Consider the following 22,366-nt stretch of genomic DNA (forward strand, 5'->3'; position numbering starts at 1 on the left):
CAGAAACTCTACAAGCCAGAAGGGACTGGGGGCCAATATTCAATGTCCTTAAAGAGAAAAACTCTTCAACCAAGAATTTCATATGCAGCCAAACTAAGCTTCCTCAGTGAAGGAGAAATAAGATTCTTGTTAGACAAACAAATGCTGAAGGAATTTGTTTCCACTGAGCCTGCCTTAAAAGATCTCCTGATTGAAGCACTAAATATGGATAGATCATTACCCGCCACTACAAAAACACACTGAAATACACAGACCAGTGACACTATAAAGCAACCACATAAAGAAGTCTGCAAAATAACCAGCTAACATCATAGTGACAGGATTAAATCCACACATATCAATTCTAACCTTAATGTAATGGGGCTAAATGTCCCAATTAAAAGATACAAAGTAGCAAGCTGGATTAAAAAAAAGACCCATCTCACACACAATGACACACATTAAAGAGATGGAGAAAAATCTACCAAGCAAATGGAAAACAGAAAAAATAGCAGTAGTTGAAATTCTACTTTCTGACAAAACAGACTTTAAACTAACAAAGATCAAAAAAGACAAAGAAGGGCATTATATAATGGTAAAGGGTTCAACTCAACAAGAAGATCTAACTATTCTAAATATATATGCACCTAACACAGGAGCACCTAGATTCATAAAGCAAGTTATTAGAGACTTTCAAAGAGACTTAGACTCCCAGACAATTACAGTGGGAGACACCCCACTGACAATATTAGACAGATCATCAAGACAGAAAATTAACAAGGATATTCAGGGCCTGAACTCTGCACTGGATCAAATGGATCTGACAGATATATACAGAACTCTCAACACATACTCTAAAACTGATCATATAATTGGAAGTAAAATACTCCGAAGCAAATGCAAAAGAACTGAAATAATAACAAATAGTCTCTCGTACCACAGTGCAATCAAATTAGAAATCAAGATTAAGAAATTCACTCAAAACCATATAATAACATGGAAATTGAATAACCTGCTCCTAGATGACTTTAGAGTAAAAAAAAATGAAGTTAAGGCAGAAATCAGCAAGTTCTTTCAAACTAATTATAACAAAGATACAACATACCAGAATCTTTGGAACACAGCTAAGGCAGTGTTAAGAGGGAAATTTATAGTACTAAATGCCCACATCAAAAACTGAGAAAGATCTCTAGTTAACAACCTAAAATCACAACTAAAGAACAGACATGGTTTGGCTGTGTCCCCACCCAAATTTCATCTTAAACTTTAGCTCCCAAAATTCCCACATGGTATAGGAGGGACCCAGTGAAAAATAAGTGAATCATGGGTTGTTTTCCCCATACCATTCTCATTGTAGTGAGTAAGTCTCATGAGATCTGATGGTTTTACAAGGGGAAACCCCTTTCACTTGGTTCTTATTGTCTCTTGTCTGCCGCCATGTAAGATGTGACTTTCACCTTCTGCCATAATTGTAAGGCCACCCCAGCCATGTGTAACTGTGAGAGTCCATTACACTTCTTTTACTTTATAAATTACCTAGTCTCAGATATGTCTTTATCAGCAGTGTGAAAATGGACTAATACAAGAATCAAGAGCAAACAAATTCCAAAGCTAGTAGAAGACAAGAAATAACCAAAATCAGAGCTGAAATGAAGGAGATTGAGACACAAAAAAACCATTCAAAAGATCAACAAATCTAGGAGCTAGTTTTTTGAAAAAATTAATAAAATAGATAAGCCACTAGCTAGACTAATAAAGAAGAAAAGAGTAAACATTCCAATAAACACTATCAGTGATGACAGAGGGAACATTACCATTGACCCCCCTCCCCAGAAACACAACCAATTATCAGAGAATATTATGAACACTTTTATGCACATAAACTAGAAAATCTGGAAGAAATGGATAAATCCCTGGATATATACACCCTTCCAAGACTGAACCAGGAAGAAACTGAATCCCTGAACAGACCAATAACAAGCTCTGAAATTGAGGCAGTAATAAATAGCCAACCAACCATTAAAAGCCCAGGCGGATTCACACCTGAATTCTGCAAAATGTACAAAGAAGAACTGGTACCATTTCTATTAAAACTATTCCAAAAAATTGAGGAGAGAATTTTCCCTAACTCACTCTATGAGGCCAGCATCATACTGATACCAAATCTTGGCAGAAACAAAACACAAAAAGAAAACTTCAGGCCAATATTCTTGATGAACATTGATGCAAAAATCCTCAACAAAATACTATCAAATCGAATAGAGCATCACATCAAAAAGCTTATCCACCAAGATCAAGTAGGCTTTATTTCTGGGATGCAAGATTGGCTCAACATACACAAATCAATAAATGTGATTCATCACACAAACAGAAATAAAGACCAAAACCACATGATTATCTAAATAGATACATAAAAGGCATTTGATAAAATTCAACATCACTTCATGTTAAATACTCTCAATAAACTAGGTATTGAAGAAACATACCTCAAAATAATAAGAGCCATATATGGAAACCCACAGCCAATATTGTACTAAATAGGCAAAATCTGAAAGCATTCCCTTTAAAATCTTACACAAGATAAGGATGCCTTCTCCCACCACTCTTAGTCGACATAATATTAGAAGTCTTGGCTACGGCAATCAGTTAAGAAAAAGAAACAAGGGGCATCCAAATAGGAAGAGAGGAAGTCAAGTTATTCCTGTTTGTAGATGACATGATCTTGTATCAAGAAAACCCCACAGTCTCAATTCAAAAACTTCTTAAGCTGATAAATGACTTCAGCAAAGTCTCAGGATACAAAACCAATGTGCACAAATAACCAGAATTTCTATACTCTAATAACAGTCAAGTTTAGAGCCAAATCAGGAATATACTCCCATTCACAATTCCCATAAAAATAATAAAATACCTAGGAATACAGCTAACTAGGGAGGTAGAAGATCTCTATAAGGAGAGCTACAAAACACTGCTAAAAGAAATCAGAAGTGACACAAACAAATGGAAAAATATTCCATGCTCATGGTTAGGAAGAATTAATTTCATTAATGGCTACACTGCCCAAAGCAATTTAGATATTCAATGTTATGCCTGAATCAATTAAATTACCACTGAGATTCTTCACAGAACTAGAAAAAACAATTTTAAAATCCATGTGGAACCAAAAAAGGCAGACCAGCCAAGGCAATCCTAAGCAAAAGGAGCAAAGCTGGAGGCATCATGCTACCCAACTTCAAACTATACTACAGGGCTACAATAACCAAAACAGTATGGTACTGCTACAAAAAGAGTCACATTGACCAATGGAATGGAATAGAGAGCCCAGAAATAAGACGACACACCTACAACTGTGTGATCTTCAACAAACCTGATAAAAACAAACAATGAGGAGAGGATTCTCTATTCAATAAATGATACTGGTGGGCCTGAAGCTGCCAGCCTCCATGCTAGTATCAGTGGCAGCAGGGGCTGCTGGGATCTGCACATTTGCTCTCTCAGCAGTGTCAGCATTGGGGGTGGGGCATTGGCCAATGCAAGGCTGACAACCTCCATGCCCACCATTCTTGGTGTCCGTGCATGTGTTCATTCTGGCAATGGCAGGGCAGCAGTGTAGCAGCAGGTGGGAGCTGCACTCACAGCGGTAGCAATGGCACAGTAGGGTGCACATGCACCCACACTCAGGCTGGGGAACGGGAGAAGAGGTCTGCCTGAGCACATGTGCACCAGCAAGGTGATGGGGGCTGGCCATGGACGAGTCCATTAGAGAAAATTAGCATCAAGAAGGCTGTGGTGAGGGGAGGATACAAGTGGTCTGGTTGGTATAGGCAAGGGCCGCTCTGCTGGAGTGGTCAGGCACCATCTGACAGCACAGGAGCTATGATGCTGCCCCAGGAGATTCATTGGGCATCCAAGGCTGCACTGCAGGCAGGCATGGCCAGGCTGGGGGCCCGCAAGACGCTAGCAAACAGAAGGGTGCTCAGATCAGACTGAACCCATCTCATAGATTTCCCTATTCTATTCAGGTCTGATGGTTCCCTTAAGGCTAGAGTCTCCTAGGGAAGCACATGATCCTTGGAGGATGGACATACTAGGCCATGCTCCCCTGCAGATGTTTCCACACCAAACCCTCTGGGCTCCACATAGGCTGAAGTCCTGCCTCATCACTTCTCTAAGCAGCTCTCTGTGGCAGCTCAAGTGTCTATAGGAGTCATGGGGTCTCCTGATGCCAGGATTTCAGAGATCCGTGGCAAGAGCAGGTCACTCCGTACCTGTTCAACTCACTCCTTTTCCAGGAGTCATTGGGGGTCAGGAACAAGTCCAGGTGTGCAGTAGCCAAGTGCAAGGTTCTCAGCTTCCTCATCCTTCAGCCCAGTATCTGTATCCTCCCTCTTTCCTTTCTCTATGCCTTCTTTCTGAAGATGAACTTGGAGTGTGACACCAGTCCCTCAGTTGCAGATATCCCTCCTAGCTGAGTCTAGTCAGCCATCTTGCATCCTGGATGACACATGCCTTTTTCAATGACTGTTCATGTTGTTCTGTTTGTTCATTATGGAAAAATTACGTGTAGACTCTGGAGCTAGACTACTTGGGTTCAAACCCTGGCTCTACCACCCACCAGCTGAGCAACCATAAATAAATTATTTACCCTCTGTGTATGTGTATTTCTTCAATGAAATGAGACTAATAACAGCACTACTACATTGGGTTATTGTAAAGATTAACAAAATCTTCATATGTAAACCACTTGCAGCTGTACCTAAAACAGTAAAAGCTGTAGAAGTGATTGCTACTGATAGGACCCCTCTAGAGTCCCAAGGGCTGCCTGGAAAAGACATGGCTGGCACCTGTAGGGTCAACTCCACTGGGAGGTTGATGGCATTTGATGCATCCCCAGGCATTATCTGTCTCACTGCTTCTCATGATTGGCCGTGATATGGCCATTTGCCCAGTACCCAAACTCTAGAATAAGCTAGAGAAACTCTAGAAAAAAACTTTAGATTTAAGGTCTCCATTACTATGGATTTGGGGTTTTGTCTTTGGGTTTTTTTTTCTTTTCTCTCTCTCTTTTTTTTTTTTTTCTGAATCAAGGCCTCACTCTGTTGCCCAGGCTAGAGTGCAATAGTAGGATCTTGGCTCACTTCAACTTCAAACCCCAGGCTCAAGTGCTTCTCCCAGCTCAGCCTCCTGAGTAGCTGGGGCTACAGGCACTCGTCACCACGCCTGGCTATTTGTATTTTTTGTAGAGACAGGGTTTTGCCATATTGTCCAGGTTGGTCTTGAACTCCTGAACTCAAGCAATCCACCCACCTTAGCCTCCCAAAGTGCTAGGATTACAGGCGTGAGCCGCCACACCCTGCCAGGACTCCATTTCTTTCCCACAGAAACCTCCTACATTATTAATTTCAAAAAATTTTAATTAACTTTAAAGGACACATTATATGGTAACATAGTTACTCTGGCTTAACAGCCGTAAGGACATCATAAATCAGTCTCCTGAAATGTACATTCTAGAGTATTATGTTGAGTGCACATCTATAAACATATAACCACAGCAAAACTAACTCTCTGAGCTTGATTACTCAATAAACAACGGAGGAATTTGGAGGCAATTCCAAGGACAAAATTATAAAATTTTATATCTCCCACTTCCTGCGGTGATAATATTCCTGTTAATACCTGCAACAGCAATATTGGCCTTCCCATACTCTGTAGACAAAATTGAAAATGAAAGGCTCCATTCAATTGATTCAAGATAATTATTAAATTTTAAAATGAAGCAGTTTAATCTGTTTAAAAATGGAAGATCCAGGATAGACCTTTAAATTAAAATATATTCTTGTCCTTGTATAGAAAACTTTATGAACTTTAGAAAAAAAAAGGGATGTATTTATTATAGAATTAAAATGGTATGAATTAGCAATATTATCTTTTAGAAAAATAAAAAGAATTGAAATCGATCATGTTTGCTTTCTGAACCTGTTTTATAGAATTTCTCACTTTATTTCTTGAGTTGTTAAGAATATGTTCATGTTGCAAGGCAGTTAGTAGATAATTGGTTGCTTGGGGACAAGACTTCTGTCTTATCCATCTTTATAGTCCATGTAGCCAAAACCCAGAGCATGACATCCAATAAATAGCTGCTGATTAATAAATGGTGCTTCACAGAATATTAACCTAGATTCTCCAAAATTTGAAACATCTCATAAATTTTGAAAAGTTCACAAGCATCAGAATGGGTTCTGATAATTATATTAAGCATGAGCTTAATATAATTATAAACAAGTACTATACTATAAGTCTTATTAATTCAAACACCGGCCAGGTGCAGTGGCTCACGTCTGTAATCCCAGCACTTTGGGAGGCCACGGTGGGTGGATCACCTGAGGTCAGGAGTTCAAGACCAGCCTGGCCAACATGGCGAAAACTCGTCTCTACTAAAAATACAAAAATTAGCTGGGCATGGTGGCAGGTACCTGTAAACCCAGCTACTCGGGAGGCTGAGACAGGAGAATCACTTGAACCCAGGAGGCAGAGGTTACAGTGAGCCAAGATCACCTTAAGGTACTTCAGCCTGGGCAACAGAGGAAGACTCTGTCTCGAAATAAAAAATTCAAACACCACATGTGAATATTAGAATAATGATTTAGAGCAACAAAATAGAACATAAAATGTGTTAACCCTGAAACATAAGGAGTGGATTGCATCAAATTGAACAGATGTAAAGCTTTTGGTTTGGAAAACTCATTACCCTACTCATTTCAGCTACAATTGAAAAGGCATATTTTCCAAAGGCACAAGTAATAGCAGACAGATTCCCACTGGTGGTTTTTCTGCTCTCAACACAAAATTCTACAAAGACCAAAAACCTAAAACAGTTAACAAATTGAATAATTCTAGCAAAATATTACATACAGTGCCAATTTTCTTTCAGAACCACAGAAAAAAGTAAGTTACAGTTTGGGGGTTTTGTGTTTTTGATTTTTATTTTGACTTTTGTCTGAACCTTTGACTTTTAAAAGATCACTTGTCATTGTGTTTGACCAAGATTGTTTTTGCAAAGCTGTTAACATGCTACTATTTTGTTTGTTTTTCTTTTCTTCTCTGTGAATCAAGGTATTGGGCTATTCTTCCTAAAAAGGAAATTGTAATAATAAAGCTAGAGAGAAAAAATTTGAGCCACAACCCTTTTTGACGTGACTGTTTAACTCTGACTCTCACTTGAAGTATGAATTAATATGACATAAACATATAAGCTTTGGGGGCATTTGCATTTGTCACCTGGGGGATATTGCGGGATTCATTTAGGAGAGAGGGTCAGTAGTCTTGCCAAGAAATCTTTGAGAAAGGAGATCTGGGACTTTACCCAATGGAGAGTGAAACAGTCACTGTTCCGTTACTGCTTTCAGAAGCCTAGTTCTGCAGATGACTGACTTTGCTCCTTCTGGGAGGAGCTCACTATATCCTAGGGAAAGAATCATCTAAAGATGGAATGAGGAGGAAGGGAAGGAGATCAGGGAAAAGAGAAAAAGAGAGTCCATTCTTACATTCGAGCTTCCTTTCTCTCTCTTGAATTGTGCAAGTCTTTACTAGAATGCTAACAACCGAACAAATACGCAACACTTACTTAAATGCTTCACTCATTCTTGCTTAGATGTTGCTGTTAGCCAGAAGCCCATGTCTGAATCTCATAATTGTTCTTTAAGCATAAAGGATGTGATTTAAAATATAGAGGAGAGAAATCAACTGGACTTGAACAACGGGGTCTAACACTAGTGTCCAGCAGAGCACATGGGAATAGTCTGCAGGGGTCATGACTACAGTGACTTTTGGAATATCACTAAGACCTTGTGAAGCAGCTTAGGCAGACTTCACACTCTCCGAGGTACCAACAAAATACTTTTTTTTCCTGTAGAGCAGGAACCCATAATGTCCCCTACATAAAATTTAGGCTGTCTATGAACTTGTATGGGAAAAAAAGAACATCTCTATTTCCAATAACACACAACTGAAACTTAGTATAATTAAATTACAAATGTAGGCAACAACTATAGAAAAAATTAGAAATCATAGATAATCAATTAAGACTTGTTACAAACATTTGAAGATATTATTTATGCTCATCCCTATTATAAAATTATGGTTACAAGCTCCATGGTGGCTCATCCCTGTAATCTCAGCACTGTGGGAGGCTGAGGTGGGCAGATCACTCAAGGTCAGAAGTTCGAAACCAGCCTGGCCGACATGGTGAAACCCCATCTCTATTAATAATACAAAAATTAGCTGGGCATGGTGTCACACACCTGTAGTCTCAGCTACTCAGGAGGCTGAGGCAGGAGAATCACTTGAGCCCAGGAGGCAGAAGTTGCAGTGAGCTGGGATTGTGCCATTGCACTCCAGCCTAGGCAACAGAGTGAGACTCTGTCTCAAAAATATATATATATGGTTATTGATCTATGGCTAAATATCATAATTTAATGTGTTAATAAACACATATATTATTATATCATTAATTTACATTTCTAATATTTTGGTAACTGCATTTCACTATAATTGCCTTCCTTTTAATTCTGTTTATTTTAAGCAATTTATTTTAAGCACCAAATTCTGGGAAGATATCTATCAACTTCACCAGATTGTCAAAGGTGTCCTTGGCAAAAAAAAAAAAAAAAAAGCTCCATCCTAGAGCATCACTGGTTTTTCGGGGAATGTGACACAGACAGCTAGACCGTAGGTGCCCTAAAGCAATATTTCTCAAGCTGAAGAATTGTATAGGCTTTTTAATAGAAAGAAAGCTTTGAAAGCATATATAAAATTATACATAAATCGTTCTGTCTACATCCCTAAGGAAAGTACTAAATTAAAATTATTTTGTATAATTAAATAAAAACAAAACAACAAAATGAATAAGATTTAAATTAATTATGTTAATTAACGAATATTAACACTGTTTTGCTTTAAGACCCTGAATGTGGTGCTGACAGCTGTGGCACAAGCTTTGTATTTGGGAAGCTTATACTACCCTGTATCCAGGCTGAGAGAGTCTACGGCCACTGTTCTCTATTTGAACTGTTACAAAGTGTCCCTTATACAGCATGCTAGTACTTTGTTTGTTCTCCAATTGAGAAGACTAGCAAGACTGCTTCTGTTCCTTTCTTGATAGCCAGCAAATGTCTAAGCAGTATAGCTTAGCAGAAACATAGTCATAAATAGAAACTCAAGTGGGCACTAAAATTCCAGAGCAGTACTTATTATAAGGTGCTTATCAAGGTGATCCAGAGTAAGTTTACATATTAATTAATTTTCATTGAAATGAAGGCATATAATTAAAGAACTCTTAGAGAATTTGAATTCTTGCATCTCCCAGAATACGTCTTGAGGTCCCTCAGACCTGAGATGGAGAAATACTGTGCAAAAACTCAATAGAGGAATGCTAAGGATACAATTCTTGAGCACATCTAAACCACTCACCCATCCAAATTTACACATATAAGCACAGATTCTCACTCCAAACTGCACAGCCACCTACAGTCAGTAATCTGCAGAGGTTGGTAGAGCACTCGAAGGGTAGCAGAACTGATTTTTAAACAATATGATAAAGACATCCAAGGCTCCATTCTTGATAAGATTTGAAAATGTTGAGAGAACAATTAGACATCTGAAATCAGGTAAATCTCTTACCTGTTAAGTAAATCTCTTACCTCTTAACAGGTAAGAGATTTACCTGATTTCAGATGTCTAATTGGACTCCCTTTCTCAAACTCTCCTCTGGGATAGTTGCCTGATGAGCAGTAATCCAGGTAAAAACTCCAAGACCTACTCTAATCTTCTTAGCTGCATATTCTTTTCTTTCTTTTTTTGAGACGGAGTTTTGCTCTTTCACCCAAGCTGGAGTGCAGTGGCGTGATCTCAGCTCACTGCAACCTCTGCCCCCAGGTTCAAGAGATTCTCCCGCCTTAGCCTCCCAAGTAGCTGCGATTACAGGTGCATGACACCACACCCAGATAATTTTAGCATTTTTAGTAGAGACGGGGTTTCATCACGTTAGCCCAGCTGGTCCTGAGCCCTTGACCTCAGGTGATCCACCTGCCTTGGCCTCCCAAAGTGCTAGGCTTACAAATGTAAGCCACCATGCCTAGCCAGCTGCATATTCTTGTAGAGCTCATGTTAAAGCTAATGAAAACATCTCATGTTAAAAATGTAAAACTAAGAAGAAAGAATAACTTAAGGGTTTAGAATTGGTGCATAAGCTTTCTACACTCAGTAGCTTTTGGGTATGAGCTTAGGGCACTTTGGTCCATGTCTAGTTATCAGTGTAAGTAAATCACTGCTATTTAGACAGCAACATGGTCATGATCCACATCATTTTTTCCTCAGAAAGAAGACTATGCAGTTCATTGAGGGGGGAACAAACTAGATATAAAATGAATTCCCATTATGGGTGACATGGTTGAAATAAATTATGGTAAAATGACAACATTGAATACTATTTAGTCATATAACAATATATTAGAATTAAGCCATTGCTTTGGAGATATTAACTTGAAGTATTCTTGGATGGAAAAGATATTATGTAAAAAAAAAAAGTAATAAAAACAATGACCCAAATCCTCTATGTGTATATTCTCCTGTATACATGTATTTATATATGTTTATATGAGATTGTAAAAGGATAGAAAAAACTATAAAATTATCCACATTTGGCTGTTGATAGGTTCTTCTTAGGCAGAAGAAAGGAGAAAAAAGGAAGGAATTTATGCAAAAATGGGAAACAAAAACTTCAATTACAGATAATATATATAACACAATCATATTCACATTATATAAAAGAGAAAAATCAACTCCCCATATTGGAGGAAATGAAAAAGAAGCAATAGAGTGAATACATAAGATAAAAATAGTTGAGGAGTAGGAAACACTCCCAGAGTGGCAAAGTAAGATCCTCCAAAAATCTACTCCTCCATAAAAGCAGTGATAACACTGGGGAATAAAAATGCCTAAGTTAATTTTTTTTTACTAGAGAGCATCTGGAAAGTTGGTGGAATAGGAAGCACCAGCAATCTGTCTCCCCATCTAGACAGCAACTGCATTGGCAGAATCTGTCTGATATAACTAACTATTTTGGAACCCCGGATTCTATTGAATGTTTGAAAGTTTCAGAGGTGGGACAGAGCAGTTAAAGGAACAGAGTTTTTGTTTGTTATTGAAGTTAAACTGGTATAAATTCAAGTTAGAATGCTATAAATTTAGGATGTTAAATGTGATTCCAATGGTAACCATAAAGAAAATAGTTATAGAATATAAATATATATATACCAAAGGACATAAGAAATTTAAATGTTTTGATATTTTTAAAAATTAACTAAACACAAAAGAAGTCAGTAATCCATGAAATGAGGATGGAAAAAAAGCTAGAAGGTATATAAAAATAATATATAAAAAACAAATAACAAAATGACAGAAGTAGGTCTGTCATCGGTAATTAAATATTAATGGATTAAATTTTTCCAATCAAAAGACAGAGATTGGCAGAACGGATTAAAAACCCATAATCCAACTATATGCTGTCTACCACAGACTCACTTTAAATTCAAAGACAAATAGGTTGAAAGTGATGGATAAAAATATTCCCTGCAAATAGTAACCAAAAGAAGATAGTGGGATGGCTTGCTTATGGTGGTTTGAATTTTATAATTTTTCAACTTTATAATTGTGCAATAGTGACACACATTTAATAGAAACTATATTTTGAGTATTCATATAACCATTCTGTTTTTCACTTTCAGTAAGGTTTACAATAAAATACATGAACTGTTGAACACTTTATTATAAAATAGGTTTTGTAGTAGATGATTTGACCACTTGTAGGCTAATGTAAATGTTCTTATCATATTTAAGGAAAAGGCAAAGCTAAGCTACAATGTTCAATGTACTAAATGCGTTTTTGAATTACAGTATTTTCAACTTACAATGGGTTTATTATGATATAACTCCATAATAAGTTAAGGAGAATATGTACAACAAAACAGGCTTTAAATCAAAAACAGAAGAAATAAAGAAGGATATTATATATTAATAAAAAGTTCAATATAGCAAGAAGATATAACAATTGTAAACATTTACATACCTAATAAAAGACAACCAAAATATCTGAAGCAAAAATCTGATGAAATTGAAAAAAGAAGTAGACTGGGCATGGTGGCTCCTGCCTGTAATCTGAGTATTTTTGGAGGCCAAGGTGGTCAGATCACTTAAGTTAGGAGTTTGATACCACCGTGGCCAACATGGCAAAACCCTGTCTCTACTAAAAACACAAAAATTAGCCAGGCATGGTAGTGCATACTTGTAATCCCAGGTACTTGGGAGACTGAGGCAGGAGAATCTCTTGTACCCAGAAGGCAAACGTTGCAGTGAACTGAGATCATGCCCTGCACTCCAGCCTGGGTGACAGAGCAAGACTCCACCTCAAAAGAAAAAAAAAAAAAAGAAAAAGAAAAGAAAAGAGAAAAGAAAAGAAAAGAAATAGACGGTTCTATAATAATAGTTGGAGACTTGAATACCCCACTTTCAATAATGGATAGAATCAGCTAGACTGAAGATAAGTGAAGGAACAAGAAATAACACAATTCCACTTCTAGGTATAAACCCAAGAGAACTGGAAACATTTCCACACAAAATCTTGTACATGAATATTCATAGAAGCATTATTGATAATAGCTAAAAAGAAATGTATAAGCAATGCAAATTTATCTCAGTGGATGACTGGATAAAGAAAATGTGATAGAGCCATACAATGGAATACTATTCAGCACTAAAAAGAAACAAAGTACTTGACACATGCTATATCATGGATGTATTCTGAAAACATGATGCAAAATAAAAGAAGCCAATACAAACAACCACATATTGTATGATGCTTGTTATATAAACATTTTAAAATAAGAAAATCCATAGAGATTGAAAATAGATTAGTTTTGGTCAGGAGCTGAGGGAAGGGGGAAGTAGGGACAGGAAATATGATTTTTTTTTTTGCAATGTGAGAATATTCTAAAATCAGATGGTGGTGATGGTTATACAACACTGATATATTGAAAACTGCTGAATGTACACACTGAAAGAATGAATTTTATGGTATGTGAATTATATCTCAAAAAATCAGTTATTTAGAAAAGTACATGAGAGGGATAATGCATTTTCACCTGAAATAGAAGATTTAGGATCTAGTTATCAAAGATGTGATAAGAGAACAGAATACTTTAAGCTTTCAGCACATCAATTTACTCTCTTTTCATTTTAACTCCTGATCAGAGTTACTAGGTTATTTTATTGTGTTCCATATTATTTTTAACCCAAAATGTCTTGGTTGGCAAAAGAGTTTTTCCCTTTCCTTAAAGTTAAATATATATTTAAATAGTCATAAAATACATAAGGACAAAATGGTGAAATTAAAAACCCAGATATAGAATTCAACCTAGAAAAATTCCTTGCTGAAACACAGTTTGACCATTAAGTATGGCCCTTCTCCTTTTTCTCATTATAATTTGTTTTCAAAATGTAACTAATATAACTCCAGAAGTACCAGAAATCACACAAAGCTTATTTCATGTTCATAAAACCTAGCTATGCTACACAGAGTAATATGGGGGGTATTCTGGTTAAAGCTTTATGAAATGCCGGATTCTATGTCTTGGCATGACATTGAGGACCCCCAAGAAGAATGTCTTAGGGAAAGACTATTTCTTGGTACTTTTCTTACCCAGGATATTTGGATAGAATAGAATATCTAGCCATTGTATTTTGGACTGAAGTATATTTAAGTAGCTTTAACATATTCCAGGAATTGAAAATACCATCTTAATGTGAGAATAATAATAAAAGAGGAGGATAAAAGGAAACTCTCTTCTAGGCGTTAATACAGATCTAAGACAGTAAGTGATACGTTAAGTAAAATTGGTGAAATAAACATCAAGTGGTAGAAGTGTGATCAGGCATTTTTAACAAAAGTGATACATCATATATTAAAATTTAAAATGACTACAGTTCATTTATTCATTCAACAAATATTTTATTACACATTGGCTATACAGCAATAAAAACAACAACAACAACAACAACAAAAGTCTACTCTTCCTTCTCTTCTAGAACTTAAAATTTTTTTAAACAATCCTACTGCAAAGAAAACAGTAAGATTAAACGATAAGGAAAAATTTGAAAGAGCACTGATCTTGGAATTCTAAGATCTGAATCCAAATTTCATGTCTACTAGTTACTAGGCAAGTGATACTGAATACATTAACTAATTCCTCTAAGCCTCAATTTCACACCTTGAAAAGTGGTGTATGCTATTACCTGTCTGGTGTATTTCATCCAGTTAATTATAATGATCACAGAGAAAAATATTCAAAAGTGCCCTAAAACCCTTAAAGTTCTATAATCACAGGCTTATGCTATTACTGGAATGTGCAGAAAGCTATCAGATTTCTTGCAATAAATAATTTTAGTTGATACTGACAGTATACTAAAAGTCTATGTGGCCAGATAGTAAAGACTAATGCTAACTGTCAAGTACATTGACAACATAAAATGACACACATGCAAGGGTTTCAGCCCTTCTCCATTTAACCATTCTAATTTCACCTGAATTTCCTCTACATGTCAATTTATGCTCATATTCACAAGCAATGTTCTAGCCATAGGAAGAGCAAATGAGTCAGACTCCTATGAAACTTCCAATCTGAGGAACAACTGCACATGCCTCTCGTCAATCCTGTTTGAATCTTTAATAATGGAACATTCAAAATAAAGACAAATATACTTAGTAAAAGAAAATAACAATTACTGTAATTGTAGCCACATTAACTTGACTGAGTTTTTATCTAAACTACTCTGTACTTCTGATGAAAAATTCTGTTTGTCATAATAATAATAAGAATAACGAAGTGCTTAAGACATGACTAAAAAATAAAACCTCACAATTACAACCATGAGGAAAATAAATTTAACTTGGCATAATTCTGGTTTGCAAAAATGCTATCAGATAATGAACCCAAATCCATTTGAATCACTGGTAAATACTAAGCCCCAAAACAGTTAATACATATACGTACTCTGTGAAACAGTGGAATCCAAACTGTCTCTTTTTCGTTGGAGAAATAGAATCATCCTGCTTTTCCTCAAACACTGGCAAACATATACTGTGATAGCTAAAAGTCAGCTTAATCCTTCTTTTCCTAGCTCAAAATAAAAATAGATACACTGTCTCAGATCTAAGATGTGATATCCCTTTGTGGGTTTTTGTGAAAGAGAGAGAAACAAGAAAATGATAATGGGTGGATGGGCTTTGTGTAATTTTCAATCACATAACCTTGTTTTACAAAGTAGAAATGAAGAGGCAAAACAATTATGAAGAAAATCCTGGCAGTGGCTGTACTGTGCTCCAATTATTTTTTAATTAGCATTGGTTGTATCAGAGCTAAGCTTCTTGGAATTTTCCACACAAATCCACTCCCACCGAGTATTTTGGAAGGGTAGTAGTAACTTTATCAAAAGGTAGAGTCACATTTCAGAGCATGTCATCTGCCAGCTCTCACCATCTCATCATGACCCATGCCCACGCTTTCTGTCTTTTCTCTCTCCCAGCTCTTCTTCTGGAATAACTAACAAATCCTTCCCTTTGCCTTCATGCAGAAGAGTTTGGCACATGCCATTTTTCTCAAGGTGTGATTTTTTTTGTCATTCGCCAACATGTCAAATAAAATTTTTCAGCCAATAATAGAAGGTGAAGAGGGAAGCAAGAAAAAAAAGAACACAAGAACATCTCAAAAGTAAGTAGGGGAATAGCCGCCATTAAATCACTCAGCATCCTCTTATCGAATTGGTCCTCCTGCAAGGGACCAACAACAGTCAGTGAGTTAACTTACTTATTAACCATCTCAAAATAAGTAACTTAAAACTCCAAAACTGAAGCACAAACTTTCACAGATAAACCACTACGAAATCAATACCAGTATATTAGGGCAAGAAGCATACATTTTCAGATCTCAGAAATATTGAATGGCATTGATACATTTTCATTTCTTACTCGGTTCCTACCTGAAAGTCTGGGCTGATGGCTTTTCATGTTTAAGAATAGGGCACTAGGCTAGGCTTGCCGAATAACAAAGGGATATCACATCTTAGGTCTGAGACAGTGTATTTATTTTTATTTTGAGCCAGGAAAAGAAGGATTAAGCTGACTTTTAGCTATGAGAGTATATGTTTGCCAGTGTTTGAGGAAAAGCAGGATGATTCTATTTCTCCAACCCAAAAGACACAGTTTGGATCACTGTTTCAAACTGAGCGGAGATTTTCCTGTGTGACTGACACATGATTGTAATTGAAAGCACTGGTTGCCAAACTTTAAAACCTACCTGTAGAACATTAAAAGCCTCTAGCATGTGTCACCTTTGGACTTACTTGTATTCCTGTGACTTTGGTCCCCTGGGAGAGAAGCATCCGTAGTCCAGGCTGGAATGTGCTGGTTGGGATGTGCAGTAGACACCAAAGTGCTCTGGTTATAAGCTGTATTGATAAGAATGATATCGGACCCTTGTACTTCACCATCAGTGACCAAAGGTTCACTCCCATTTGATTTAAAATAGGCTTTTTGTAATGTTCCTGAAAGACAAAAAAAGTGCATATTTTTGAAACATTACTAGAAGTATCTATTTTAAAAAACATTAAGAAAACTCTAGAGCTACTTTCCCATATGTCATTCTAGCCAGATAAACACAAAGACAAAGATGAATGCCACAGCAATGATCTCCTTCTTGGGGTCAACAATCACAAAACCAAGAATTTCTCTTCCACCATGAATCACACAGCCCTGTGAGGAAACATGGCTTCCTCAAGAGCTTATGGTTTAGGAACTGAGTCTCCTATCAAGGTTTCCTGATGCTTCAAGAATTTAGGGCAATTCTACCTTACCTGAGACTCATCACAAATAAAACGTGTTGAATCTTAACAGCATTCTCTTCCTGCTTCCTCCGTTTCTTAATCTCCCTGGTCATTGCATGATACTCAAGACCCAAGACATGTGCTCTACCTATCTCTGTATCCATCATCAAAGGACACAACGGGGCTTGCCTTCAGCTTTATATTTTCCCACATTTTGCACTAATTTTCAGTAAACTATGCATAGCACTCAAATAGAAAATAAGAGGGCTCATACATTTACCAAAACTTCTATCATAGGAATAAAAAAAACCCCTCTAGTTACAGCACAAACTAAAAGAAGAAACTAAATTACCTTCATCTTCAACCAGAAAATAAAAATGTAATTATATGAAATAAGAAATACTCATTTTAAAAAATTTGCTTCCATTGGTTATTGGGGAACAGGTGGTGTTTGATTACGTAAGTTCTTTAGCGGTGATTTGTGAGATTTTGGTACACCCATGCACCCTGCGAAGTTTAGCACATGCCACGAGCAGTGTACACTGCACCCAACTTGTATTTTATCCCTCACCCCCTTTTGTACCTTCCCCCTGAGTCTCCAGAGTTCATTGTGTCATTCTTATGCCTTTGTATCCTCATAGCTTAGCTCCCACTTATGAGTGTGAACACACAATGTTTGGTTTTCCATACCCTTCAAACTAAGATTATCAACTGACCACGTTCTCAGGGTATCCATTCATCAACAAAACAAAGAACCAAACCTAAGATTATTGAAAACTACCTTGCTTTGTCTTTAGGAAGAAACAATTTAAAACTTTGAAAGAGATCATGTATTTTTAACTCAGTCAAAACAGACAGCAGATTGTGTTTCCAGAATATCGCACTGTACTTGAGCATGCCACGAAAATAAATGAATGTGATATTGACCCATCCATAGAAATACCAAAGGGAGATTTTCTTTTCTGAAAGAATTTACAGTGAATGCTCCAACTGGCTCTCACTTTTCTAAATAGTCCCAAGGACCATTAAAAATAAAAAATATATAAATAAAATGTTTAATATCAGTCTATGGAAAAAATTTCTCTACATATGCTTGACACTTGGAAAACATTAACTACAAATAAAAATAGGAAAGCAGCTGTTTCTAGCTAACTGAGGTCAACAGCTTCATCTGCCAAAAGATTCTAAATAAAACATTGAAGCATAAAAGCTAAATCATGACCACATAATGCAGGTAATATGCTCTCCAAACCGTCAATGTGATCATGAGAAAAAGTCAAATGCCATAGGTGAATGAAGGGATTCATTTAATATTGATTTTCAAAAATGATTTGAAATTTATCCTAATCAAATGTATGTGGTAGGCTTAACTACTATAGGAAATGTATTTCATCCATACAGAGAGTTTACTAATCAATTACCTATCATTTTATTTATATCCATTTCTTAATTGCTCTCTTCCTTGCTTATTTTTGGCCTAAAGAGATTTTTTTTTACATAAGGTGGTATTTATGCTAATGTGGTTGTAATGAACATATAGGCCCGTTAAGTTGATTTATTTATCTTCCTGAACCTATGAGTAAGCATCCAGTTCTGTCAACATACTTTGAGCAAATGCCAATTGCTCACAGTTGTACCCTGTAATAATTTCCTTAAAATGAGTTCCCTGTCATATAAAATATTTCAACAATTGTTCCTAACTTTTTTGGTAAAAATTAGCCATATTAATAATCTTTCCTTTATCATTTTAACTTTTCCTCTATCATTTTAGCCAAGCAGTGTTTAAAGTGTTCATAACATCTGGCTGGGCGCCATGGCTCACACCTGTAGGACCAGGCCCCATGACTCACACCTGTAATCCCAGCACTTTGGGAGGCTGAGGCAAGTGAACCACCCGAGGTCAGGAGTTTGAACTAAAAATACAAAAAAAAAAAAATTAGCAGGGTATGGTGGGGGGCACCTGTAATCTCAGCTACTAGGGAGGCTGGGGCAAGAGAATTGCTTGAACCCTGGAGGTGGAGGTTGCAGTGAGCCGAGATCGCACCATTGCACTCCAGCCTGGGCAATGAGAGTGAAACTCTGTCTCAAAAAATAATAATAATAATAAAAGTTTTTGTAACATCTGTTTATCCTAAGGAGTCCTCTGAAACATTGACATTTTTAAGAAAACGCTGACTTGGATAACAACTTACTTTTAAAAAGGCAACTTCCTTGCTTTTAAACTCTGTGTGTTGAAAGCACTTTGGCAGAATAGAAAGTTAATATATGAGAGTTACTGTAGTTAATGTTTTTATATTTTGGGGGGAGAAAAAGAGGGAGAGAGAATAAACTTGAAGGACATGTCTTTAAAAGCCTGAACTCACTGGACAATTTGTTTTCAAGTATCTCTGGAAGCTGACCAACTCCCAACACAGCTGGTTGTCTACTATGCATTTTTTTTGAGCACAAGAATCAGACTCAATAAAACTAAATGCTTTCAACCTGTACCATGATAAGCTATAAAAACGCTAGGAGCTATTAGCCCAAAGTAGAGTAATTATTCTTCTAATATTGCACCATTCTTTTCTACATTTCTGTGCTTATTGTGCTATGGTTAAAAATACAGTTTCTACAGCCTGACCACCTGAGTTTAAATCCCATCTCTACTACATGCCCTGAAACTTTGGACAGTCTCAATTGCCATAAAAGAAGGAAAAATAAAATACCCCCTTACGAGGCTGGCTGTGGTGAGACAGCCAAGCAAAAATGGTTCGCGGGCAGAACCTCTGACGGGGCCCTGTGCGCTCAGGAGCCTCTGGAGGTTTGTACTGTCTGCAAGGAGGAGGAGCCTGGCCTCTCCCGTTTCCAGGTTGTACCTGAGACTCAATTTGTGAGGCGGGAAACCAGCTAGCAGGACTCTCACTTTGTGGAGAGTCCCTGTTTCCCTTTTTTTTCCCTTTTCGCTCAATAAATTTCATTTTTCTCACCCTTCAAAGTGTCTACGAGCCTAATGTTTCATGGCTGTGTAATAAGAACCTAGCTTTTAGCTGAACTAAGGAGAAAGTCCTACAACATTGGGATCAGATCAGTCAGTACCTATATAAACACTTCGAATGGCTCTCGGCACTAAATTCTCCGTAAACTGTTAGTCATTGATGGTAATGACAATAAAACTGTCTTCCTTAGGGCTACTAAGGTAATTTTAGGTAAATGACAATTTCCTTTTACTATAAGTGAATCCCAGTGTCACAAAATGATGAATTTTCAGAAGTGAATCACTTAGCCCACATTTGGAGTGAGAAAACTATGGCTTTTTCATGCTAAATTATTAATAGAAAGTCACATTGTATTGAGATTGTCTGGCTCAAAAGTGTTTCAGCTCTATAGCCAAAACAACAATTTGATGATATTTAAGAAATAGTAGATAATTCTAACACTAAGTGTCAGACTTTGCTGATTCCTGTAATGAAGAGATTGAGCACTGTGTTGGGCAGAATAGTGCACCCCCAGAGATGCCACATCCCAATTACTAGAACCTGTGAATATGCAGCTTTACATACTTCACATGGTGAAAGGCAAGTTGCAGATGTGTTTAAAGTAAGAATTTTGAGATGAAGGGACTATCCTGGATTATTCTGGTGAGCCCAATGCAATCAAAAGTTTCTTTATAAGCACAAGAGGGAGATAAGAGAATATGTGTCAGGGTCATGAACTGTGAGAAAAACTCAGTAGACCATTGCTTGTTTTGAAGACGGAAGGAGCCACAATCCAAAGAATGCAGGAAGCTCTAGAAGCCAGAAAAAGTAAGAAAATAGATTGTCCCGTAGAGTCTGCAGAAGGAACACCTAAATTTTGCCCAGTGAGACCTATTTTGAACTTCTGACCTTTACTCTAAGATAATAAATTTGTGCTATCTTTTTAAGCTACCAAGTATGTGATAATTTGTTCCTGGAGCAATAGGAAATTAATACAAGCACCTTGCTAAATGCCCTCATTATAGGCATCAAATGAGTTAACCTTCCAATAATCCTATAAAACAGATAATATAATTAATCATTTTGACACAGTTTTAGAGAGATAGAAACTGAAGTTTATGAGAGTGAATTGCCCAAGATTTGAGTTGGGACATGACAAATAGACATATACATATGCCCCCACACACTTCATTCTGGACAAAATATACAGGTTTTAAAAATCAACCATTATGTGCTTGTAGAATTTATCTTCCTATGATGTGATTTTAAAATTAATTTCCTAGCTTTGTATCTTTAGCCATGTGAAACACATTTACTTTGCATTTTCTATGTGCCAAGAACTTCATACTTACTCTGCTGAGAACATAACATTTAGTAAGAGGTCCTTACTATCAAGATGTTTATAGATTAGGTTGAGATCCTTACTATCAAGATGTTTATAGATTAGTTGAGGGAGATAGGCATGCAGTCTAAAACATATTGATATAAATTATGCTACAAGCACTTTGAGAATGTTATACATAGGACAATCTGGTAGCAAAACGCAGAGAGAGAATCCTCAATACATTTGAATAAGTCAGGAAAGCCTGTTTAGAGAAGAGTATTCTAAATGTGAATCTTAAAAGATGATGAGGGATTTTCTAAGTTTAAGCAAAGTATTTGTGGAGAAGGGGAGTGCCGTGGCAATAGGGAATGAAACATTTTCTAGGTAAAGGAAAGGGAAAAACATATGAAAAGGCCCAGCAACAAGTAATTTAAAAACATGGCTAGCACGCAGGAGCCTGGTAAGAGAAAAAGCTGGAAAGGGAAGAGACACCAGATGTAAAGGATAGGTCTTGTAAAAGGCTTGGAACTTATCTTGCGATGGAAAATTTTAGAAGGGGCTTAAATAGGGAAAAACATATTAGAATGATCACTTTGGCAGCAGGGTGATGTTTAAAAGTCTAGATGATAGTTAGAAGGCTATTATAATCGTCCAAGTGAGAAAAGAGTAAGGCCTTAGCCAGCACAAAAACCCTAAGGACAAAGGGAACATTGGGAGAAAGCTTCAAAAATGCAAAATCATGTGAACGTGAGAGAAAGGCCCCTGCGAGGTCTCTGGTTTGAATGATGTAGTAAACGAAGATATTCCCATCTGAGCTGGTGTCATATCGTTAGTGCTGTTCATCAAATATTTCCAATTGTCTCTCCTTCTACTGGGACACATGTTTGGCACTGCATTCTCTGGCCTCTTGAGTGAGGCCTTGCTTCAAGTTCAAAGCTATAAGCAAAACTAAAAAGTGTTGCTTCTACACAGAAGCATTTAATTGCTGATATAAGGGCCTTCAGAGCTCTGGCACAATCACCACTAAGGTTTGAGATGGTGGCTAGTTCATCAGTTTGGTCCCTGAAGGACCTCAATGAGCACAGGCTCCCTGCCATCTTGCAAAGAACATGTAGTATTGTAATAAATTAACTTTTGTTGCTTGCAAATCACTAGAATTGGGGGATCTCTTGTTGTT

The 22,366-nt window shown here is 37.0% G+C and overlaps 1 protein-coding gene across 1 annotated transcript in view; it reads right to left on the bottom strand.

The window, feature by feature from the left end:
- CORIN (corin, serine peptidase) overlaps nt 1-22,366 on the bottom strand; it is a 256,114-nt gene that overhangs the window by 180,533 nt on the left and 53,215 nt on the right. The window contains exon 3 of the mRNA XM_032274329.1: nt 16,432-16,632. Coding sequence (XP_032130220.1) covers nt 16,432-16,632 — 201 coding nt within the window. The remainder of the gene's footprint in view (nt 1-16,431; nt 16,633-22,366) is intronic.

This window comes from Sapajus apella, unplaced genomic scaffold, assembly GCF_009761245.1.
Source record: "Sapajus apella isolate SASKATOON/1434 unplaced genomic scaffold, GSC_monkey_1.0 scaffold5, whole genome shotgun sequence".
Taxonomy (NCBI): Eukaryota; Metazoa; Chordata; class Mammalia; order Primates; family Cebidae; genus Sapajus; species Sapajus apella.